At 50.9% G+C, this 19,420-nt stretch overlaps 1 protein-coding gene across 1 annotated transcript in view; it reads left to right on the top strand.

Moving 5' to 3' along the window:
• The first annotated feature begins 2,537 nt into the window (after positions 1-2,537).
• The window catches only part of LOC138301382 (E3 ubiquitin-protein ligase TRIM39-like), a 56,944-nt gene continuing 40,061 nt past the window's right edge, over positions 2,538-19,420 (top strand). Inside the window, exons 1-4 of the mRNA XM_069241817.1 lie at positions 2,538-3,007; positions 12,006-12,101; positions 12,838-13,068; positions 16,035-16,057. Of these exons, the coding sequence (XP_069097918.1) occupies positions 2,597-3,007; positions 12,006-12,101; positions 12,838-13,068; positions 16,035-16,057 (761 nt within the window). The 5' untranslated portion in view covers positions 2,538-2,596. The remainder of the gene's footprint in view (positions 3,008-12,005; positions 12,102-12,837; positions 13,069-16,034; positions 16,058-19,420) is intronic.

Raw genomic sequence — 19,420 nt, 5'->3', positions numbered from 1 at the left:
ACATACAGAACGGGCACATTGCAGGATCACACAGGTACAGGCATATCAAGCATCCATTACACACAGGTTGGGTGCAGCAGCACCAGTGTAGACTTCCTTTATGCATGGAACAGTAAGGACACAACCATACTGGCCCATGTTTAGGAACACTCAAGAGGCAGATTTGGAAGCACAAGGTGTATTAAATCTGTCCACAGCTTGTATCTGATACCATGCAGGAGAAGAAAGGTAAACAAATTTCACTGCCTTGAGTGAAAGCTCCCTCACACTCATAGAACATAAGTACTAAACAGGCAATAGCAGTTCAAGCCTTGCTCATATACATAAGGAGTGGCTGGTCTGGTGTCTCAGTGTACTAATGCACCACTACATGAACTTGTGTTTTGTCTCATTGCCACACAGTCGACTCCTGGTGGGCCAACTCAGCCTGTCATCTTCCTCAGGCCGATAACACAAGTACCAATGAGTTGGGTAACAATAAACACCTTTTATTCCGACCCTGCATGCCTCAAGAGATGAAACTGTGCCATACAAATACCTCAATTGTGGAACTGATACAGCACAGACAACAGCAGCTCCAGATTTCCCTCATACACAGAAAAGGTGCAACATACATACCAGCAGTGCAAGCGTCTTTTCCTTACAGAACAGGTACATCAGGACATCAGCAGTGCAACTTCCCTCACACGTGGAACAGGTACATCGGGCATCAGCAGTGCAAGCTTCCCTCACACGCAGAACATGAATATCACCTCATCAGCAGTGCAAGCTTCCCTCACATGCGGAACAGGTACATCAGGGCATCAACAGTGCAAGCGTCCCTTACATGCGGAACAGGTACATCAGGGCATCAGCAGTGCAAGCTTTCCTCACACAGAAGAGGAGCAGCACAGACAACAGCAGTACAAGCTTCTCTCATGCAGAAGAGGTGCAGCTATTGAAGTTTCCCTCATACAGCACAGGCATGAGTGTGAGCCTTCCTCACACACAGAGGAGGTACATTAGGGCAGCAGCACTGCAAGCTTCCCTCACACGTGGAACAGGTACATCGGGGCATCAGCACTGCAAGCTTCCCTCACACAGAACAGGTGGTCACAGAGAGGAGCAGTACAATCTTCACTGGCACACACTCCTGCTACTGTAATGACGTCAGCAACTGATCCTTTCCTTTACTCAGTCCAGTCAGGGTTGCCACGAGTCCAGTATTTTACCAGCCTGGCCAGTATTTGCCCGCGAGGACAGTAAAAACATTTAGAAAAGTAGCAAAAGGTGGTATATTGCAGCCTTTGACAAATGAAGTTAAAACAGCAAAGTGCTTAAAAATAATTTCGGAGCTCTCTGTACAAATCCTACACGATTATTATAACAACCAGATGCAGAGTTACCACTTTTAAAGTAATGCAAAGGGATTTACATACAATCGTGTCACGTGGCAGCTCCTGGCATTTACAGAATCTGAGAACAGAACCAAGTATCCGGGATTTTAGCTGAAAACGTATCAAACTTGGAGGTAAATCACAGGCAGCGGAGGAGCCAGTTCCCTCCTTCTCTGTGATGTAACATGAACCCCGAAGTCCCAGCGCACACAGGGAGGGGCAGATACACAGGGAGGGACAGACACACAGACACACCCACTTCACACAGAGAGGGGAGGACACACAGACACACCCACTTCACACAGAGTGGGGCAGACACACAGGGAGAGGCAGACACACAGACACACCCACTCCACACAGAGAGGGGAGGACACACAGACACACCCACTTCACACAGAGTGGGGCAGACACACAGGGAGAGGCAGACACACCCACTTCACACAGAGTGGGGCAGACACACAGGGAGGGACAGACACACAGACACACCCACTTCACACAGACAGGGACGGACACACAGACACACCCACTTCACACAGAGAGAGGCAGACACACAGAGAGAGGCAGACATACAGACACACCCTCTTCACATAGAGGCAGCCACACAGGCACACCCACTTCACATAGAGGCAGTCACACAGAGAGGGGCAGACACACAGACACACCTACTTCACACAAAGAGGAGCAGACACACAGAGAGGGGCAGACACACCCACTTCACACAGAGAGGGGCAGACACACAGGGAGGGACAGACACACCCACTTCACATAGAGGCAGACACACAGGGAGGTGCGGACACCCAGACACACCCAGACACACAGAGAGGGGCAGACACACAGAGAGAGGCAGACACACAGACACACCCACTTCCCACAGAGAGGGGCAGACACACAGACACACCCACTTCACAGAGAGAGAGGCAGACACCCAGGGAGGGACAGACACACAGACACACCCACTCCACGGGGGGAGGAGCAAACACACAGGCACACTCACTTCACACAGAGAGGGACAGACACACAGACACACAGAGAGGGGCAGACACACAGACACACCCACTTCACTCAGAGAGGGGCAACCAGACAGAGAGGGGCGGACACACAGACACACCCACTTTACACACAGAGGGGCAGACAGACAGAGAGGGGCGGACACACAGACACACCCACTTCACAGAGAGAGAGAAACTGAAACTTAAGGTTACTTCCTGCATTTCTGAATCATGGCGGCAGCTCAGCTCGGGAGCCTCAAGGAAGAGGCCACTTGTTCCATCTGTTTGGAGTATTTTACTGATCCTGTGTCCATAGAGTGTGGACACAACTTCTGCCGCTCATGCATCACGCAGAGCTGGGAGGGAAGAGATGGAAACTTCCCCTGTCCACAGTGCAGGGAGATATCTCCTGGGAAAAACCTCCGACCCAACAGGCAACTGGGAAACATGGTGGAAATGTTAAAACAGCTTCATCTGCCCCCAGTGAAGCCCCAGGGGGAGAATCTGTGTGAGAAACATGAAGAGAAACTGAGGCTGTTCTGTGCAGAGGATCAGAAAATGATATGCTGGGTCTGCCGGGAGTCCAAGGAGCATAAAACTCACTCAGCAAGTCCTGTAGAGGAGGCTGCAGAGGAGTACAAGGTATGTCTGAACATTCAGGGACCATAATGCCACACTGTGAGCTCGATTGAAGAACCTGCACAGGAGCACAAGGTGTGTGAGTGGGTGTTCTGGGATGAGAAGAGCACAGGGTAGCTCTGAAAATCCAGGGGTCACAAAGTCACCTGGTGAGCCACACCAAGGGGTAGCCGGAGAACACAAGCCATCCATATGAGTGGGTGTTCAGAGGTCACAGGTCACCCTATAGGCCCCATATAGGAGGCTCCAGAAGAGAACAAGGAATCTTTGCCGATTTCGAGGGACCACAAGGCACCCCTTGGCTCCATATAGGAGGCTGCTGAAGAGCATTAGGTATGTGTGTGGCTTTCTACCCATCATAAGGCACCCTGTGCCTGAAAGAGAAGGCTGTAGAAGGTATATGTGTTCCACAGAGGAAGAATCTGCAGAGGAGCACAAGGTGTGTGTGTGGGTGTTCACAAGGGAAGATACACCTTTAGTCTTTGAGAGGATACAAAGTATGGGTTCGGGTTTTAAGGGACTCATATTTCACCCTGCAGGTCTCACAGAGAAGGGTGCCCAGGAGCACACAGTATGTATGTGGGTGGTCAGGATTCACATGTGAGTCCCACAGAAGAACTCAAAGTATATAATTCAGCTTTCAGGGATCACAGGTTGTACACTGTGGGTGTCATAGAAAGGGCTGCAGGAGGGCACAGGGTGAGGCATCACAATGCACCTGTGAGAAGTCCGCCCCAAAGCACAAGGTATGTGGGAGGGTATTTTGGAAATACACTCTATGAGGCCTATAGAAGAAGCTGCAGAAGTTCACAAAGTGTGTCTGGCAGAGAGCTGAGATCACAAGCCTTATTCCTTGAGCCACAGAAGTGGCTGCAGAAGATCAGAAGGGCAGGTGTGTGGGTGTTTTGTGATCTCAAGCTGTACTGAAAGAATTCAGCCTGGCAGTGCAGTGTGTCGTGCACAGGCTCACACATTCGTGTTAGAAGAGGTGCAGCCATGCAGGGTGTAGGACATGGACTCACATGTTTATTGCATGTAGCAGAAGAGGTGCAGCCATGCAGGGTGGAGGACATGGACGCACATGGTCACCGCATGTAGTAGAAGAGGTGCAGCCATGCAGGGTGTAGGACATGGACTCACGTGGTCATCGCATGCAGCAGAAGAGGTGCAGCCATGCAGGGTGTAGGACATGGGCTCACATGGTCATCAGGGTGTGGCACGTGGACTCACCTGGTCATCACATGTAGCAGGAGAGGAGCAGCCATGCAGGGTGTAGGCCATGGACTCACCAGGTCATCGCATGTAGCAGAAGAGGTGCAGCCATGCAGGGTGTAGGACATGAGCTCACGTGGTCATCGAATGCAGCAGAAGAGGTGCAGCCATGCACGGTGTAGGACATGGACTCACGTGGTCATCGCATGTAGCAGAAGAGGTGCAGCCATGCAGGGTGTAGGACATGGGCTCACGTGGTCATCGCATGCAGCAGAAGAGGTGCAGCCATGCAGGGTGTAGGACATGGACTCACGTGGTCATCGCATGTAGCAGAAGAGGTGCAGCCATGCAGGGTGTAGGACATGGGCTCACGTGGTCATCGCATGCAGCAGAAGAGGTGCAGCCATGCAGGGTGTAGGACATGGACTCACGTGGTCATCGCATGTAGCAGAAGAGGTGCAGCCATGCAGGGTGTAGGACATGGACTCACGTGGTCATCGCATGTAGCAGAAGAGGTGCAGGGTGTGGCACGTGGACTCACATGGTCATCGCATGCAGCAGAAGAGGTGCAGCCATGTAGGGTGTGGCACGTGGACTCACCTGGTCATGGAACACCACATTAGACCTGCAGACGAAGGGGTGCAGCAATCAGCGGTGTAGCACTTGGACACAGCAGGGGACAGGTAGCAACGAAGGGTGTGGCACACGCAGTCATGTGGTTATGGTACACAGCAGAAGAGGTGCAGCCATGCAGGGTGTAGTACGCAGGTTCATATGGTCCCTGGTTACAGCAGCAAATGTGTAGTAAATGTACTGTGCAGTACACAAGCTCTGATGGCCATCGGACGCAGCAGAAGCGGTGCAGCCAAAGAGGTGCAGCAATGCATTGTGCAGCACACAGGCTCACGAGTGCTTTGGTGCAGATGACTCTCCAGCAATGCATTGTCAGCACACAGGCTCGCGAGGGCTTTGGTGCAGCCAGAGAGGTGCAGCAATGCATTGTGCAGCACACAGGCTCACGAGGGCTTTGGTGTAGATGACTCTCCAGCAATACATTGTGCAGCACACAGGCTCACGAGGGCTTTGGTGCAGATGACTCTCCAGCAATGCATTGCGCAGCACACAGGCTCATGAGGGCTTTGGTGCAGATGACTCACCAGGAATGCAATGTGCAGCACACAGGCTCGCGAGGGCTTTGGTGCAGATGACTCACCAGCAATGCATTGTGCAGCGCACAGGCTCACGAGGGCTTTGGTGCAGCCAGAGAGGTGCAGCAATGCATTGTGCAGCATACAGGCTCACAAGGGCTTTGGTGCCGATGGCTCTCCAGCAATGCATTGTGCAGCACACAGGCTCACAAGGGCTTTGGTGCAGATGACTCTCCAGCAATGCATTGTGCAGCTCACAGGCTCACGAGGGCTTTGGTGCAGCCAGAGAGGTGCAGCAATGCATTGTGCCGCTCACAGGCTCACAAGGGCTTTGGTGCAGATGACTCTCCAGCAATGCATTGTGCAGCACAACAGGCTCACAAGGGCTTTGGTGCAGCCAGAGAGGTGCAGCAATTCATTGTGCAGCGCACAGGCTCACAAGGGCTTTGGTGCAGATGACTCTCCAGCAATGCATTGTGCAGCGCACAGGCTCACGAGGGCTTTGGTGCAGCCAGAGAGGTGCAGCAATGCATTGTGCAGCTCACAGGCTCACGAGGGCTTTGGTGCAGCCAGAGAGGTGCAGCAATGCATTGTGCAGCACACAGGCTCACAAGGGCTTTGGTGCAGATGACGCACCAGCAATGCAGGGTTCATCAGACACAAAGGGAGGTGCAGGGTCCAGGCGCCAGACTTACATCTTCATTGGGTACAGAGTGAAGTTCTCCTGTAGTTTTGAAGTTGCCTAACTTTGTGGATCCCTCACAGGATGAATGAGCGTCAGGCAGGGCTGTGATTACAACTCCTGGTCTTGAGAAGCTCAGTCTCCAACCTCCTCACATTAGGTTGTTGAACACTGGACTTGGGCTCTGAGTGATCAGCAAAAGTCCTCTCCTCTCAGTCCGTCCACCTCCTGGGTCCTTCAGCAGCAGGACTGAGATTCCTTCTCAGTCCTTGGGGTGCAGTGATTACCTATAGAAGTGAGACAGCCAAGATTCCTGTCTCCGGTCTTTGCCTTTCTCTCCAGTGGTGGGCAGAGCTTCTGCGAGTTAAAGGAGCTCTGCATGTGCGCAGGATTCAGCCAATGTCCACTGCAAAGTTAGTTGACTTCAGCCCAACTGTCCAGTCAGAATAATAGTTAGCCCCAGACCTATGGAGGGAACCAATGAACTTTCTGGTGAGCGACAAATAATCTCTCCTTTCATCAGGATAGATATCCGCAACAGACAGTTGTACATGGCCCCAAAAACATCCCAACGAGAGGAGGGAATGAGTATAGCAGTGAAGGCAGCGTGCAAAGAGAAGGGGATTCACATTTACTGAGGCACCACCAGCTCTCACGGGAGCCTCACCTCGCATGTTCTGAGGCACCACCAGCACACACGGGAACCTCACCTCACATGTTCTGAGGCATCACCAGCACACGCAGGAGCCTACCTCACATGTTCCGAGGCACCACCAGCACACACAGGAGCCTCACATCGCATGTTCTGAGGCACCACCAGCACACGAGGGAGCCTCACCTCGCGTGTTCCGAGGCACCACCAGCACACACCGAAACCTCACCTCACATGTTCCCAAGCACAGAATCCAATAGCCCTGTGCCTGAAGGCACCTGAGCCTCATAGCACTGCGAGGGCAAGCTATTGGCAATGCAGCGCTATACAAATCTCTGTCAAAAACAGATGTGCTGGGCATTCAGCCAGAGGAAGCCAAGATTTGACATTTTACGCTGATTTAGAAGATAGTGTCGGTCACGCTGCCCTCTGGGTTTCAGGTAACAGCTACCCCACTACTACAGTCAGCCTCCTCGGTTAGTAGTGTCATGAGATGGTCATGTTGAAAGGAGTACCACTCTGGGTGGATCTCAGTCTGAGAGCATATTCTTGCACTCTGCTGGGACACAACCCACCATATGTAAAGCACTTGCCAGGAGACTTGTGATACGAGCCTCCGGCACAACATGATGCTCCGGTCCTGCCAGAATAGTAAAATGCGAAGTCTGACACAGATTCACCCAGATCTTTTGACCCTACTCATGCTGGTCTCAGCCTGACGGCTGCTCCCCTGTCATTGATGCTGCTTGGGGTCGGTACCTGCTCCCCTGTCATTGTTGCTGCTTGGGGTCGGTACCTGATCCCCTGTCATTGATGCTGATTGGGGTCGGTACCTGCTTCCCTGTCATTGATCCTGCTTGGGGTCGGTACCTGCTCCCCTATCATTGATGCTGCTTGGGGTCGGTACCTGCTCCCCTGTCATTGATGTTGCCTGGGGTCGGTACCTGCTCCCCTGTCATTGATGCTGCTTGAGGTCTGTACCTGCTCCCCTGTCATTGATGCTGCTTGGGGTGGTACCTGCTCCCCTGTCATTGATGCTGCTTGAGGTCTGTACCTGCTCCCCTGTCATTGATGCTGCTTGGGGTCAGTACCTGCTCCCCTGTCATTGATGTTGCTTGGGATCGGTACCTGCTCCCCTGTGATTGATGCTGTTTGGGATCGGTACCTGCTCCCCTGTGATTGATGCTGCTTGGGGCCGGTACCTGCTCCCCTGTCATTGATGCTGCTTGGGGTCGGTACCTGCTCCCCTGTCATTGATGCTGCTTGGGGGTCGGTACCTGCTTCCCTGTCATTGATGCTGCTTGGGGTCGGTACCTGCTCCCCTGTCATTGATGTTGCTTGGGGGTCGGTACCTGCTCCACTGTCATTGATCCTGCTTGGGGTCGGTACCTGCTCCCCTGTCATTGATGGTGCTTGGGGGTCGGTACCTGCTCCCCCGTCATTGATCCTGCTTGGGGTCGGTACCTGCTACCCTGTCATTGATCCTGCTAGGGGTCGGTACCTGCTCCCCTGTCATCAATGCTGCTTAGGGTCGGTAAATGCTCCCCTGTCATTGATCCTGGTTGGGGTCGGTACCTGCTCCCCTATCATTGATGCTGCTTGGGGTCGGTACCTGTTCCCCTGTCATTGATGTTGCTTGGGGGTCGGTACCTGCTCCCCTGTCATTGATGCTGCTTGGGGGTCGGTACCTGCTCCCCTGTCATTGATCCTGTTTGGGGTCGGTACCTGCTCCCCTGTGATTGATGCTGCTTAGGGTCGGTACCTGCTCCCCTGTCATTGATCCTGCTTGCGGTCGGTACCTGCTCCCCTGTCATTGATGGTGCTTGGGGGTCGGTACCTGCTCCCCTGTCATTGATGTTGCTTGGGGGTCGGTACCTGCTCCCCTGTCATTGATCCTGCTTGGGGTCGGTACCTGCTCCCCTGTCATCAATGCTGTTTAGGGTCGGTACATGCTCCCCTGTCATTGATCCTGCTTGGGGTCGGTACCTGCTCCCCTGTCATTGATGGTGCTTGGGGTCGGTACCTGCTCCCCTGTCATTGATGCCGCTTGGGGTCGGTACCTGCTCCCTTGTCATTGATCCTGCTTGGGTCGGTACCTGCTCCCCTGTCATTGATGCTGCTTGTGGTTGGTACCTGCTCCCCTGTCCCTGATGCTGTTTGGGGTCGGTACCTGCTCCCCTGTCATTGATCCTGCTTGGGGTTAGTACCTGCTCCCCTGTCATTGATGTTGCTTGGGGGTCGGTACCTGCTCCCCTGTCATTGATCCTGCTTGAGGTCTGTACCTGCTCCCCTGTCATTGATCCTGCTTGGGTTCGTACCTGCTCCTCTGTCATTGATGCTGCTTGGGGTCGGTACCTGCTCTCCTGTCATTGATGCTGCTTGGGGTCGGTACCTGCTCCCTTTTCAATGATGCTGCTGAGGTTCGGTTCCTGCTCCCCTGTCATTGTTCCTGCTTGAGATCGGTACCTGCTCCCCTGTCATTGATGCTGCTTGAGCTCGGTACCTGCTCCCCTTTCAATGATGCTGCTTGAGGTCGGTACCTGCTCCCCTGCCATTGATGCTGTTTGTCCCCATCCGCAGTGGACGGTTGGCCGCTTTGGCCATGCATAACGCGAGATTGAGCAGAGAGCCTGGTCCACAGCGAAGCCCTGTGCCCAGATCCCATGTGCAACCCCCTCCCCATGCGCAGGGCCTTCAGACATGTGTGCGTGAGGTTGGGGCCAGGGTTTGGCCACTGCGCATGGCCTTCTACCAACCCTCCGCCTTTGGCCGTGCAGAGCATGGGGTTTGCTGCATAATGTGGCCGCACCCTGTGCCCAAAACTCCAGGGAATCCCCTTTACCCCTACCAGCCCCTCAAACATTATCTCCTTTACCTCTACGAGGCCCTGGAACCATAATAACACCTTACCTCCCTGTGCCCCTACTCACCCCTGACCATGTGTGAGTGAGCTCCTGCTGTCTTGGTTCTTTGTTCTCTGTGGCAGACCCTGTATAGATCTGAATCCTGCTCTCTTGCTGTGGCTGTCTGTCTTCTGTGGCAGACCCTGTATAGATCTGGCTCCTGCTCTCTTGTTGTCTGTTTTCTGTGGCAGACCCTGTATAGATCTGGCTCCTGCTCTCTTGTTGTCTGTTCTCTGTGTCAGACCCTGTATGGATCTGGCTCCTGCTCTCTTGTCTGTTCTCTGTGGCAGACCCTGTATAGATCTGGCTCCTGCTCTCTTGTCTGTTCTCTGTGGCACACCCTGTATAGATCTGGCTCCTGCTCTCTTGTCTGTTCTCTGTGGCAGACCCTGTATAGTTCTGGCTCCTGCTTTCTTGTCTGTTCTCTGTGGCAGACCCTGTATAGATCTGGCTCTTGCTCTCTCGTCTGTTCTCTGTGTCAGACCCTGTATAGATCTGGCTCCTGCTCTCTTGTCTGTTCTCTGTGGCAGACCCTGTATAGATCTGGCTCCTGCTCTCTTCTTGTCTGTTCTCTGTGGCAGACCCTGTATTGATCTGGCTATGACTCTCTTGTGTCTGTTCTTTGTGGCAGACCCTGTATTGATCTGGCTCTGGCTCTGGCTCTTGCTCTCTTGTCTGTTCTCTGTGGCAGACCCTGTATAGATCTGGCTCCTGCTCTCTCGTGGTCTGTTCTCTGTGGCAGACCCTGTATTGATCTGGCTCCTGCTCTCTCGTTGTCTGTTCTCCGTGGCAGACCCTGTATAGATCTGGCTCCTGCTCTCTTGCTGTGGCTGTCTGTTATCTGTGGCAGACCCTGTATAGCTCTGGCTCTGGCTCTCTCGCTATCTGTTCTCTGTGGCAGACCCTGTATAGATCTGGCTCCTGCTCTCTTGTCTGTTCTCTGTGGCAGAACCTGGATAGATCTGGCTCTGGATCTTTTGCTGTCTGTTTTCCGTGGCAGACCCTGTATAGATCTGGCTCTGGCTCTCTTGCTCTCTGTTCTCTGTGTCGGACCCTGTATAGATCTGGCTCCTGCTCTATTGTCTGTTCTCTGTGGCAGACCCTGTATAGATCTGGCTCCTGCTCTCTTGTTGTCTGTTCTCTGTGTCAGACCCTGTATAGTTCTGGTTCCTGCTCTCTCGTTGTCTGTGCCACAGTCTCTGCTGGGACTGAAGCCGTGTATCTTTCTGTGTCTGTTTTCTGTCACAGACTCTGATCACGGCTAGTACCTGCTCTTGATGTTTGGTTGTCTGTTCTCTGTCACAGACCCAACATGTGGCTGGCACCTGTAGAGTGCATGGTCCAGATATGGTTAGTGTGTCATGGGATGCATATGTAACATATTCCAGAACAATATGGATATGTGTGGCCAGAATTTACAATCTGAATATGTGTTTTTGGTACTTACAATTTTAATATATATGGGCTGTACTTACTGTCTGGACACAGACCACTAAACTGGGGACGTGGCCCCAGGGAAGATACAGTTGTTGGTGGAAGGTCCAGGGTGTGCTGGCGGGTTAGTGCTCCTTAAGGAGGTGGATCTTCAGAATTGCTCTGAATTGTAGGAGAGTTTGAGCTGATGTCCTATGGATAGGGAGGCTGTGACAGATTATGGGAGCATGAATAGAGAAGGCTTGTCTTCTGGGTTTTTTATTCTTAACTTTTCGTCTCCAAGTTGGTGATCTCTTTCCTCCTAGTCTGACATTGTTCCTTATAGTTGCCTAGTTTGTTTCCCAGGTAAGCTGGCGACTTGTTGTTGGGCGCTTCATAACTGATGCAGTTGGTCTTGAAGATGATCCTGGCTGAAAGGGGGAGCCAGTGTAAGTCTTTAAATGTGGAGGTGATATGATGGAATTTCTTTAAGAACTTGATGAGTTGTGACGTTTCATGTATGCTCCTTTTAATTGGTGCTTGGGTGGTGTTGGGGCGACCGCTGAGCAGGGCCTTGCCTCCAACCCCAGGGAAGAGGACTTCTACGGTTCTTATGAAGTCATTTTCCATGAACAACTACTTCACTTCCTTCAAGAGAGAGCTGAAACCCAGCATCCTCAGTCTTTTCAATGTGCTCCTTGAATGAGAGGTTGGGGGGGGTTGGTAAAGCCTGGCAGCTTTAAGATGGAGAGACAATCTTGTAATGTGGCTGAGCTGTTGGCATACAGGAAGAATCCAGTCTTTACGGGGTTTAGCTTTCGTACGTTAGGGTTAGTGGGGTTGGTGCTTACAATCTGGATATGTACGATCTGTATGTGTGTGGCTGACACGTAGGCTGGACATGTGTGTTCGGTGCTGTAACAGTGCTGTTTTGTAAGTAAGGCCGCACTCTGTGGATCTATACTTATTTCTTGAAATCTCATCTCTGCAGGTAAAACTTCAAGAGTGGCTGCTTCTTCTGAAGAAACAGGAGGAATATATTCTGGAGGCTCAAGTCAAGGAAGAGAAACAACATGAAGCCATGAGAGTGAGTGGCAGCAGAGAGTGATGTGTCTCTGTGTGTCTGTGTGTGTCTGTGCCCATGTCTTTGTGTGTACATCTTAAAGTTCAAGATACACAGAAGCGAATGAGACACCCTACAGACTGGGACGTGGTCCTAAACAGAAAAATGTACTGAGCAGAGTCACTGCTGTTGGACATTGGGGCTGAAATCATCCAAGGGTGTGTCTTACTATAAACAAAAATAAAAAATTACTCTGCTCGCCGTAAGGTAATACCTACATACTTACATAGTGTGCATTAGTGTATGTATGTACATGTGTGGCATTATCTGGCAGTGCATATTCACACATGTGTGTTACAGTATGTGTTCATGAATGGATAGTTCTGCAGTTATCTGTGGGAGTGGATGCATGTCTGTGTATCTCTATAGTTGTATATTTTTGTGGGCATGGTTGACTGTCTCTGCCTGCGGTTGGTTCTCTCCCTTGTGCCTTCTCCATGGATCGCATTTCCTGCAGCTTTACAAATTCTGACCTCTCTGTGGTTTGTAAGGGGCTGTGGGGAGAGGGAAGGAGCGTGAGGAGGACGTAAGATGGTAGAAGGAAAGGTTCTTGGAGAGACTGCCATTCAGAAATCAGGAAAAGAGGGTTAGTGTCCTGAAGTTTGGAAGAACCTCAGCCCTCCAAGACTCCCACCCAAGGGATGGCAGCGCTTGTAGGAAGCTTCCTAATATCTAACCAGAGTTTCTTTGCTTCTGACAGGACAAGCTAAGAACTGAGAAGCAGAAAATTGAATCAGAGTTTGAAAAGCTGCGGCAGCTGCTGAAAGAAAATGAGCAAACACTGCACAGAAGACTGGAGGAGATGGAGAAACAAATTACCATGGTAGAAAATGCAAATATCACCAAACTGTCCAATCAAATCACCTCTCTCAAAGCCCTGATAACGGAGATAGAAGACAAGTGTGAGGGGCCGGCGTGGGAACTCCTGAAGGTGAGACACAGTTTAATAAATACAAGGAGAAGAAATATTCATACTTTGCGTGCCGAGTTAAATGTGTGAGGGTGCACAATGACTGCATCTGCCCAAAACATACAGATGGATTATATTCAGTGTCCCCCTTTGAGCAGTGTGCCCAATACGACATACAGGCAGGGGAGTTTAATATGACTTTCTACAGTGGGTGGGCTCTGTCCCGGATCTTCTAAGTGGCACCTGTCTCCCTCCTTCCTCTCAGAGGAGTCTGGGCAGCTTCAAAGATACGTAATAGACCCATAACTTACTTTCTTGTTTGGCAGACTCTTTCCCTCATCCTTCTTGGGCTGCACTGACACACAACAGATATGAAATTCTGTCCCCTTAGCTTAAAGCATGACAGAAACAATACACGCTCACCCTGATCCACACATGCAACACTCATAGTGCAGAGACACACTTTATACATGTCGTCTGCAGCGCCCACAGTGCGGACACACTCTATATACATGTCTTCTGCAGCACTCACAGCGCAGACACACTCTTTATACATGTATTCTGCAGCACTCACAGTGCAGACACACTACATACATGTCTCCTACAGCACTCACAGCACAGACACACTCTTTATACATGTCTTCTGCGGCACTCACAGTGCAGACGCACTCTTTATACATGTCTTCTGCAACACTCACAGCGCAGACACACTCCTTATACATGTCTTCTGCAGCACTCACAGTGCAGACACACTCTCTATACATGTCTTCTGCAATGCTCACTGCGCAGAGACACTCTATACATGTCTCCTGCAGCACTCACAGCGCAGAGACACTCTTTATACATGTCTCCTGCAGCACTCACAGCGCAGACACACTCTTTATACATGTCTCCTACAGCACTCGCAGCGCAGACACTCTTTATGCATGTCTTCTGCAACACTCACAGCGCAGAGACACTCTCTATACATGTCTTCTGCAGCACTCACAGCGCAGAGACACTCTTTATACATGTCTCCTGCAGCACTCACAGCGCAGACACACTCTTTATACATGTCTCCTACAGCACTTGCAGCGCAGACACTCTTTATACATGTCTTCTGCAGCACTCACAGCGCAGGCACACTCTTTATACATGTCTCCTGCAGCACTCACAGCGCAGAGACACTCTATACATGTCTTCTGCGGCGCTCACAGTACAGACACCCTCTTTATACATGTCTTCTGCAGCACTCACAGTGCAGAGACACTCTTTATACATGTCTCCTGCAGCACTCACAGCGCAGAGACACTCTTTATACATGTCTCCTGCAGCACTCACAGCGCAGAGACACTCTTTATACATGTCTTCTGCAGCACTCACAGTGCAGACACACTCTTTATACATGTCTCCTGCGGCACTCACAGTGCAGACGCACTCTTTATACATGTCTTCTGCAACACTCACAGTGCAGACACACTCTTTATACATGTCTCCTGCAGCGCTCACAGCGCAGAGACACTCTTTATACATGTCTTCTGCAGCACTCACAGTGCAGATACACTCTTTATACATGTCGTCTGCAGCTCTCACAGTGCAGAGACACTCTTTATACATGTTGTCTGCATCACTCACAGCGCAGAGACACTCTTTATACATGTCGTCTGCAGCCTACCCAGAGCCCCTTACCCTAATCGTTCAAGTGCAGCTGGCCATATATTGAAAGGCAGGATCTATAGGGTGCAGCTCATAATGCCATTTTAACAGCAATTACAGTGGGTAAGAGGTGCAAGTACCAGTGTGGAAAAGTGAAAACCTTGGAGTTTTCAGGGGTTAGAGACCCTTTTTAAATTACTTCTGGATCTGTGCTCTTTCCTTGTGTGTTATCACCTGTTGGGTCTTGTACAACGGCGCATTTATGGGTGGAGGTTATTTGTAATTTGGAATATTATGTAGATTCACCATGAGCTGAGTCATGTGATACTGAATAGAATATAACAAACAATGCAGTGTCATGTGACCCCTTTCAAAATATTACAGAATTATCATGTGACATCTTTCAGAATATCACAGATTGTGTCATACAACCATATCAGAATATCACAGACTCGGCTGCTCCATATAATCCCATTCAGAATATTGCAGGACTAAGTCATGTGACTATCAGACTCTTTAATGTAAACTCATTCATAGCATCACAGACTGTTGTAGGATGAGACCTATTTCAGAATATCGCACAATATGTTTTGTGAACCCATTCAGAATATCAGAATGTGCTATGTCGTATGATTCCCATTCAGAATATTACAGATTGTGCTGTGTCATGTGACCCCATTCAGAATATTACAGATTGTGCTGTGTCATGTGACCCCATTCAGAATATTACCGATTGTGCTGTGTCATGGGATATCCATTCAGGATATCACAGCCTGTGTCAGACTTGGTACGAGGTTGTTGGGGCATCTCTCAATGTCTACTAACTATCAATCAGTCAATTAATCAGTGTGCACTTTATTGGGTTTAAAATTACAAACCATAAGAGTCAATTACAATAACACCAGATAATACACAGAGAATCATACAGTGTGATACCAGAGCACAAGCAACACATAAATATTAATAATCTGAATCCAGAAGTAAACAAAAGAAATGATCCATTTATTAAAGAAACAGGTACCCACAAAGTCCCAAAGTATTACAGAGGATTTTGAATACACACACACTATTTGACAAAGAAAAGGATTCATTGTTTCCATAAATTCTAAATGTTTTTCCTGCATTCCTAAGTCTAAAAACACAATTTAAAACACAACCAACAGACCACAAACAAAAGCATCAAAAACGAATAGAGCAGGGCTAGCCTTCTTTTGAGTGTCTTCTAACTAAAGATAGTTAGAAGTGTTCAATGAAGGTTAGATTTCCAAACACATTTCACTCCTAAAGTGAAGCCAAAATGTACCATCTTCTGTGGAAACTGACTTCTCTGTGTTTCTTTCTTTGTTTTGCAGGATGTCGGAAGCACCCTGAGCAGGTAAGGCTGGTTTACTATCCTCTTCTCAGTGTGTAAGGAGCAGGTCTTGCTGCTGCAGTGTGTAAAGGCCACAGCTGAGCTCACACAAATTACTATCCTTCCAAAGAAATATGTCAAAGGACCCCGAATTATACAAAATACAACCCTCCTGTGGTCCTCAGAAACTCAGGTCCAGTACTTTAAAAGGCCCAAACCGTACCAGCACTATTCTCCTCGGTCTCAGAACCCACAGTATATTCACAATTTTGTAAGAAATCTTCAGATTCTCATAAAACTTCATTGAGATCTCAGGAATCTCTGCTGAGTCCCCTGAAAACATACCTGAGTCCTGGGAATACTGTGAAACTCGTTTGACTGCTGAAGTAATTGAATGAATCCTCCACAAATGAATGTCTATCTTTATACAACTTCTTTAAAGTTTGTTAGCGACCACAGATCCTAGAAAAAGTGCCGCGAGCCCACAGAAAACTTAATTGTATTCCTGGAAAGCGCCCTCAAGGTTGATATCAGGTTTAGGGGTTGTGCAGAGCTGGTCTTCGATGCCAATCCCAAACGTCCCATCACATAGAGCTCAGAGGCCTTTGGATAACAGTGTCCAAGGATATTCTCACATGGGAAGAGAGGGGATAGGGTGGAGAGATGAAGATGTGCCCGGACTCTGTTGGTCTCAGAGGTGAGTGTCACAACCAGAGAGTTCTGATGAATGGTCGGGCGCAGAGTCAAAGATGGAAAAGGAATCACACTGCAGAGCGAGTGCTGTGAAACGGACCAGCACCTTCAGGTCCTCAGTGACTTCCTTTCAGTGCATCCTCCTGGGTCCTTAGAAGGCCCATTTCAGTCCTCAACCCCCTGCCCAGGTCACTGACACTCATTCCAGGCAGCAAACGCCTCTTCAAGTCCCTGGTGACTTCCTTTCATTTCATCCCTCTGCACCCTGCGGTGTCTTCAGAGGCCTCTTTGCAATCCTATAAATAGATATCCAAGTCCCCCTCAAACAGAAGACATAAGCATATTACCTGCTGGTTTACTGACTAGTCTGGCTGAATTAACACTAAAAGAGCTTAATGAGACATCATACTTCTCACTGATGTCCTCTGTTGTGATGAACAAAATGCAGTCTCCCAAAAGCAATCAATCAATCAATCAATCAATCACATTTATAAAGCGCGCTACTCACCCATAAGGGTCTCAAGGCGCTGGGGGGGAGGGGGTCAGTGTTCGAAGAGCCAGGTCTTGAGCTGCCTTCTGAAGGGGAGGAGTTCGGGTATGGCGCGAAGGTGACTGGGCAGGGAGTTCCAGGTCTTCGCTGCCAGAAAAGAGAAGGATTTTCCTCCGGCGGTGGTTTTGCGGATGCGGGGAACGGCTGCCAAGGCCTGACCGGTGGAGCGCAGAGTGCGCGGAGGAGTGTAGAAGGAGACGCGGGAGTTGATGAGTTTGGGTCCGAGGTTGTAGAGGGCTTTGTGTGCGTGGGTGAGGAGTCTGAAGGTGATCCTCTTGTTGACCGGGAGCCAATGGAGTTTTCTCAGGTGTCCGGAGATGTGGTGGTGGCGAGGTATGTCCAGGATGAGTCGTGCTGCGGCGTTCTGGATCCGTTGAAGTTTCCTCTGCAGCTTGGTGGTGATGCCGGCGTACAGAGTGTTCCCGTAGTCCAGGCGGCTGGTGACGAGGGCGTGGGTGACGGTCTTCCTGGTGTCGATGGGGATCCAGCGGAAGATCTTGCGGAGCATGCGGAGGGTGTTGAAGCACGCTGAGGTCACTGAGTTGACCTGTCTGGTCATCGAGAGGGAGGAGTCCAGGATGAAGCCGAGGTTGCGTGCGTGGTTGGTCGGTTGGGGAGTGCTGCCTAGGGCGGGGGGCCACCAGGAGTCGTCCCATGCGGAGGGGGTAGGGCCGAGGATGAGGACCTCCGTTTTATCTGTGTTCAGTTTCAGTCGGCTGTCTGTCATCCAGGTCGCTACTTCCTTCATGCCGTCGTGCAGTCTGGTCCTTGCTGATGTGGGGTTGTTGGTGAGGGATAAGATGAGCTGGGTGTCGTCGGCGTAGGATATGATGTTGAGTCCGTGTTTGCGTGCGATGTTTGCCAGGGGGGTCATGTAGACGTTGAATAGGGTGGGGCTGAGGGAGGATCCTTGGGGTACGCCGCAGATGATCTCCGTGGCTGCGGATCTGAAGGGGGGGAGGCGGACTCTCTGGGTCCTTCCGGAGAGGAAGGAGATGACCCATTCTAGGGCCTTGCCTCTGATGCCGGCGCTGCAGAGGCGGTCTATCAGGGTGCGGTGGCAGACCGTGTCGAAGGCTGCAGAGAGATCCAGGAGAATGAGGGCCACGGTTTCACCCTTGTCGGTCAGGGCTCGGATGTCGTCCGTGGCTGCGATGAGGGCGGTTTCGGTGCTGTGGTTGGCCCTGAATCCGAACTGAGTGGAGTCGAGGGAGTCGGAGGTTTCCAGGGCGGCGGTGAGTTGAGCGTTGACGATTTTCTCAATCACTTTGGCGGGGAACGGTAGGAGGGAGATAGGCCGGAAGTTTTTGAGTTCGGTGGGGTCTGCTGTAGGTTTCTTTAAGAGGGCGTTGAGTTCTGCGTGTTTCCAGCTTTCAGGGAAGGTAGCAGTGGTGAGGGAGGCGTTGATGACGTCTCGGAGGTGGGGTGCGATGATGTTGTCGGCCTTGTTGTAAATGTGGTGAGGACAGGGGTCGGAGGGTGATCCCGAGTGGATCGAGTTCATGACGCGGGTGGTTTCCTCGGTGGTGGTAGGGTTCCAGGCGAGGATGGTGGAGATGTCGTTTGCGGCTTCCGGGGGCGGGTTCATGTTGGTGGTCGTGAAGCTGTTGTAGATGTCGGCGATCTTACGGTGGAAGAAGGTCGCGAGGGAGTCGCAGAGGTCCTGTGAGGGAGGGATGGGGTTGGTTTCTGCGTCCGGGTTGGAGAGCTCTTTGACGATGCCAAATAGTTCCTTGCTGTTGTGGGCGTTGTTGTCAAGTCTGTTCTGGTAGACTGTTTTTCGTGCGGTGCGGAGGCGTTGGTGGTGTTGGCGGGTGGTGTCCTTGAGAGCTGTCAGGTTTTCCTCTGTCGGGTTGAGGCGCCATGTCTTCTCGCGGAGGCGGCATTCTTTCTTGGAGTTTTTGAGTTCGGTGGTGAACCAGGAGTTTTTCTTGTGGTTGTTGGTGTTGGTTTGGGTCTTCAGAGGGGCCAGGAGGTTGGCGCAGTCGGAGATCCAGTTGGTGAGGTTGTTGGCGGCCTCGTTGGGGTTGCTGGTGCTGGTGGGTTGGTTCAGGGAGAGCGTTGCTGCGAGTTGTTCGGTGGTGATTCGGTTCCAGTGTCTTTTTGGTGGTTGCCGGGTGTGGTGATGCACAGTGGTTTTCTTG

Source organism: Pleurodeles waltl, chromosome 6, assembly GCF_031143425.1.
Source record: "Pleurodeles waltl isolate 20211129_DDA chromosome 6, aPleWal1.hap1.20221129, whole genome shotgun sequence".
Lineage (NCBI taxonomy): Eukaryota > Metazoa > Chordata > Amphibia > Caudata > Salamandridae > Pleurodeles > Pleurodeles waltl.
The sequence above is the reverse complement of the archived record's forward strand: the minus strand, read 5'-3'. Positions and strand labels throughout refer to the sequence as shown.